General features: G+C 44.0%; 1 protein-coding gene across 1 annotated transcript; it reads left to right on the top strand.

The window, feature by feature from the left end:
* Positions 1–270: 270 nt before the first annotated feature.
* Positions 271–1,772, top strand: LOC116655717 (E3 ubiquitin-protein ligase CBL-B-B-like). The gene has a single exon (XM_032453581.2). The coding sequence runs from the start codon at positions 304–306 to the stop codon at positions 1,630–1,632; it is 1,329 nt and encodes a 442-aa protein (XP_032309472.2). The 5' UTR covers positions 271–303; the 3' UTR covers positions 1,633–1,772.
* Positions 1,773–5,851: the final 4,079 nt, after the last annotated feature.

Below are 5,851 nucleotides of genomic sequence, written 5' to 3'. Positions count from 1 at the left end.
TCTGGGAGAACCCAACGTGTTTTCTTTAAAGATGTTACCTCGCGTTTAGTCCGCGCCACATCTGGGGTGCCCCAAGGAAGCCATCATGGACCCCTACTTTTTACTCTGTTTATTAACGACTTGCCCCTTGCCTTAACTAATTCACTTGTACTTATGTACGCTGATGACGTTAAGCTATGCCTTCAGTATAAATTCACTAGCGCCCAGTCTAGACTTCAATCCGATTTGGATAAACTTCAAAATTGGTGTTTAGCAAATAACCTAAAGCAGAGGGGCAGGCAGAGCAGCGGCAGAGCAGAAAAGATGGCGACGAGAGGAACGCAGCAAAAGATTTTCCCGTCGCTGTTTTCCAAGCTGCACGGAGCCATCTCGGAGGCCTGTGTCTCCCAGCGCTTGTCCACCGATAAGAAGACCCTCGAGAAGACGTGGAAGCTGATGGACAAGGTGGTCAAGCTGTGTCAGCAGCCAAAGATGAACCTCAAGAACAGTCCCCCCTTCATCCTGGACATTCTGCCGGATACGTATCAGCGGTTGAGGTTGATCTACTCCAAGAACGAGGACCAGATGCACTTGCTCCATGCCAATGAGCACTTCAACGTCTTCATTAATAATCTGATGCGGAAATGCAAGCAGGCCATCAAACTGTTCAAGGAGGGCAAGGAGAAGATGTTTGACGAGAACTCGCACTATCGGAGGAACCTCACCAAGCTCAGCCTGGTCTTCTCGCACATGCTCAGTGAACTGAAGGCCATTTTTCCGAATGGCGTCTTTGCGGGCGATCAGTTTCGGATTACAAAGGCGGACGCGGCAGACTTCTGGAAGAGCAACTTTGGTAACAGCACTCTGGTTCCATGGAAAATCTTTCGCCAGGAATTAAACAAAGTTCATCTAATATCGTCTGGCTTGGAGGCTATGGCATTGAAGACCACTATCGACCTGACCTGCAACGATTTTATCTCAAATTTCGAATTCGACGTATTCACACGACTCTTCCAGCCCTGGGTGACGCTATTGCGAAACTGGCAGATCCTTGCCGTAACCCATCCGGGCTATGTGGCCTTTCTCACTTACGACGAGGTGAAGGCGCGACTCCAGCGCTACATACTCAAGGCCGGCAGCTACGTCTTCCGGCTCTCCTGCACACGACTCGGCCAGTGGGCCATCGGCTATGTCACCGCAGAGGGTGAGATCCTGCAGACAATCCCACAAAACAAATCGCTATGCCAAGCCCTACTCGATGGCCATCGCGAGGGCTTCTACTTGTATCCAGATGGCCAAGCCATTAATCCGGATCTATCGTCAGCTGTTCACAGTCCTACTGAGGACCATATAACTGTAACACAAGAGCAATACGAACTATACTGTGAAATGGGCAGCACCTTTCAGCTGTGCAAAATCTGTGCGGAGAACGACAAGGATATCCGTATTGAGCCTTGCGGCCATTTGTTGTGCACGCCTTGCCTCACCTCTTGGCAGGTGGACTCCGAGGGACAAGGATGCCCTTTTTGCCGCGCCAAGATCAAGGGCACGGAACAGATTATTGTGGATGCGTTCGATCCGCGAAAGCAACACAACAGAAATGTCACCAATGGGCGACAGCAGCAGCAGGACGATGATGACACAGAGGTATAGTTTTGTTCACAGCCTGATCAGCCTGATCCGCCTGCTCCGCTGCCGCCTGAGCTGCTATTTATATACATATTACTCTTATGATTACTTTTGGTTCGTTTATACATATATACATTATTATATATGCCTATATATATACATTATATAATTTAGATTTTACAACTGCTATTGTTTGTATAAGTTTAATGTTTAGCCTGCAGTTTGCAGATGCAGTTTTCGAGTTTAATTTTTGTTTTTTAGCTGTAACATATTTAAATTATTAGCCAAACTCATGAAACTAACACACACACACACACACACTCGACCATAATCCACGAAGCACTTTCTTATACACAGAAAAAAAGAAAAAGAATAGTAGATCATATTCTCGGACCTGATATTCAAAGATTAAATGCTCATTTTAAAAGCTATAGTTTTTAGTAGGATATCAGGTCGGAGATAAGTGCAAACTATTTCTTTCTGTGCACACCAATGCATAACGTAGTTTAAATTCTTTGAGCGGAAGTGGCCCATCAGCCAGCGTTTGTTATCGCTTCATTCATGTTTTCCTCTGTTTTTATTCTCGGCTGGATTGCTGGTTTGCTGGTTTGTGTGCGTCGTTCGTTCGTTCAGTTGTTTGTCCATCCACTCTCACGCTCTCCTTTCTATCTATCTATCTATCTAAATATCTATTTATCGATCACGCCTCATCCGTTCGTTCGTTCGTTTATGAATCATTCAAATCGTTTTGCACTTTTGTACATAGGCACTATGTAATTTATAATTGTAATCGCCCCCTCTGTATTATTTTGTATTCGCCTCTCTACTCTGATCTTAATTATCTGCATTAGCGTCTTCCCCCAAAGTATTTCTCGTATCAGCTACACTTATTTTTTTTTCATTTTACCCCATTATACGTTTATTTCATTTTAGTTTATTGTTTTATATTTCCAAAGATACATTTAGTTTGTAGTAGCGTGTGTTTATCTCCCCACCATCCCCATCAATTCAATTTTATTTGTAAGCAGCCCCGCGCTGCCCTAAGACTTAATGGATCGAAATGTAAACTTATGTCTTTTAACCGATCTAGTCCTCACCAGGCTATGTATGGCTATGTATTTATGGGAACTCCTTAGAAAAATTAACTCAGGTTAACGATCTAAGTGTCCTATTAGATTTGAAACTTAAATTTACCGACCATGTATCTACCATAAAGCTATGGGTGTGCTTGGTTTTATTAGAAGATGGATCAATAGAATTTAATGACCCGTACATAACTAAAACGTTATATACATCACTGGTCCGTCCGATTCTTGAGTATGGATCGTGTGTCTGGAGTCCTCCATATGGAGTACACCAAGATCACATTGAATCTGTACAAAAAAACTTCCTCCCTTTTGCCCTTGGGGGACTTAATTGGGATGCAAATCTTCACCTCCCCTCTTATCGTAGTAGACTTTTACTAATCAACTTACCATCATTAACAAACCGTAGAACGGTGCTGGGTGTCATGTTTCTATACAGTCTTATTTATGGAAATATTGACAGCCAGCATTTACTAAAACGCTTAAATTTTAACGTTCTTAGTAGAAGGACTAGAAACTTTCGTCCTCTACTCCTCAGCCATTGTAGTTCGACATATGCCCAACAGGATTCGTTCAGGGTATTATGTTCGGACTACAATGGTCTCTACCACATCTTGACACCTTGCTCTACTAACAACCTTAAATCGCTTATATTAACCGTATTATCTGTGCAACACTCTTCCTCGTGATATCTTTTTCCTACTTTTCGCTTAACTATCTCGGATCTATTCCCGCGATTCGAGCCGTACGTCCCTCGGTCGGTTGGAAGGGAGGTGGGCTGTACGTATGCAGTGGGAACCGCGCAAAAAAAAAAAAAAAAAACACACCACTTTGATCGAAAGATGGGAAAATTTAAGGTTGGCTGATTGGATATTATAAGTGTAAGACTGGGCTGAACTGCTGCTCGGTGAACACGTAGTTTGAAAAAACTGTCCAGAGAGATCGCCCATTGCCTGATCAGTGTTCGTATAAGAGTTCTCAAACGTAAGCAGAGGGCGAAAATATATTGCATGTTTACGCTTAGTGTTTACAAAGTTATAAAACTGCTTCGTATCCTGAGTAAACTGAACCCGGCAGCGGCGAATATAACTCCAATAACATTCAGCGATATGCACGGTGAAATGGGACCGAGCTACTCATGAATAACTAACTTTACAGCAGGATACTCTATGTTTATTTAAAAGTCTACTCATACTGTTCCTTAAATTTATAAGGCTTGTAAAATAATCATATATGTTGAAGCAGACGGATATTTTCATAGCACACAAGCACACAGGGGCACACAAAATATGTTGAAAGTGCAAAAATATGTTCCTCCCACTTGGCCTGGGTAGCTGGGTACAATCCTTGGAGCACATGGACAATGATGTATGACATAATTCTCTTCAGAGATTTCCAAGGAACGAACTGCTTCTAAGGCTGAGTCGCTTAGACAAGATAGCAACCTCTGCAGCTTTTCCACCTTACTTGTGTGAGGATAGCAGCCCACGATTGTTCGTGTAGTAAATTCGTATAGCTTACCTTTATCTGTCGAATGTAATTCTGTCGATAATCAAAATTGTGTAATGCAAATTGTTGATAGTTCAAGAGTACAAAAGTCAAAAATAAATTTAAAAGCTCCGAAAAGGTCTGGTTGTTAACCCAAGTCTACAAAATCTCTGAGCCTGGGCCTACCTTTTCGTTGTTGCAATTGCAATAACTATGAAGGCAAGGGTTTTGTCTTGTAATAAACCGAAGATTCCATAAAAGGACCCTCCTCAGGGTTCCTCCTCTCAAATAAATAGCCCCGGACATCTAGCGAGTATCTGCACCGTATGCGCTTGGGTTGCGGCCTCTAAAAAGTAGCACCTACTACTGCACCTACCCACTTCCCATCCCAAAACACCATCTTGCAACGGGCCGGACTAGGGCCGGACTCGGCGTTCAGGATTTTTGTTTTCCCACAGAACCTGCAGGTAACAATCACACATTATGGTTATAACCTGTGTTGAGTTATCAGCGTTTTGATAGCGGCCGAATTTACAAGACGAGGTTCAATTTTAATATTCAATTTATTGAGCTTATTCCGTACAATAAAACAAATAGCGGCCCGTCAATAACAACTTCCAAAATACAACAAGAAGAAGAACCGTTTTGGCGCAAAAGCTCTTCCAAAGCTCCCAAAAGCGCATGCGCTACAAAAATGACAACAAAGTGCATGCGAATCTGGGAGACAAAAGAGAAGATTAAATGCCGCTGCAGATAAACAAATTACCAATATTCTAATTAGCCTATCTGGTGGCTGCTTAGCCCAACATCCTCCCCCCTATTGAAGGGTGGGCCTTCAATAACAATTATGGAAGGGCAGCAGACACATCTTTTAAGATTAAGAACTCTCAGGGCGAAAAAGGCACACCAACTTCTTCGAAACCCTTGACCATGCGTTGCTCCCCCCAATAGACCAATGCGGGAATCGAGTTCTCCTAACAAGTGCAGGGGGTCCGGAACGTTGATTCTTCTCCTCTTCTCCTTCTGCATATAGCAATCCAACCTCCCGAGATAGTCCAATGCGTCCAGAAAGCACCCATCCAAATAGTGAATTTTGGGCAACTGGGAGGCAGTGACATAATTGGATTTGGCCAACTGACAATAGGTTGAAAGACAGGCTGGCTCCAATTAGCAGGTCCACACCCTGCGGTCTGTGGAAGTTGAGATCAGCCAGCGCTATGCCGTGAGGAATCTTCCATTTCGAAACATCAATTTTAAGGCTGGGCTGACAGTCCACAATATGAGACACTATAACCGCCTCTAGGTTCGCACAATATGTGGTTAGTCGAGACTTCACACACACATTAACGGAGGATCCATCCGTAGCAACCTCAGTGCCGCCGAGACCGGCGACCGTTACACAGCTTTTGGTGCGACGAAGCTAAAGTTGACTTGCCAGCCGCGATGAGATAAGGTGAACTTATGAACCAGAGTCCAATAACACTCTGCAAGGCAGGAAGGCACCTGAATGACCACGGATGAGGATATTAGCGGTTGGCAGAAGCACTTCAGAAGGTAGGGTAGCAATGGCAACACCAGCGGCGGAAACCAAGCCTCGTAGTGGTGGGGAATTGTTAGAGCTGGGCAGCTGCCCGCAATGGTGCAACAAAGCATGATGTCGGCGATTGCAC

Source organism: Drosophila ananassae, unplaced genomic scaffold (genome assembly GCF_017639315.1).
Source record: "Drosophila ananassae strain 14024-0371.13 unplaced genomic scaffold, ASM1763931v2 tig00000121, whole genome shotgun sequence".
Lineage (NCBI taxonomy): Eukaryota > Metazoa > Arthropoda > Insecta > Diptera > Drosophilidae > Drosophila > Drosophila ananassae.
Note: the sequence above shows the minus strand (reverse complement) of the source record. Positions and strands in the feature narration are given on the sequence as shown.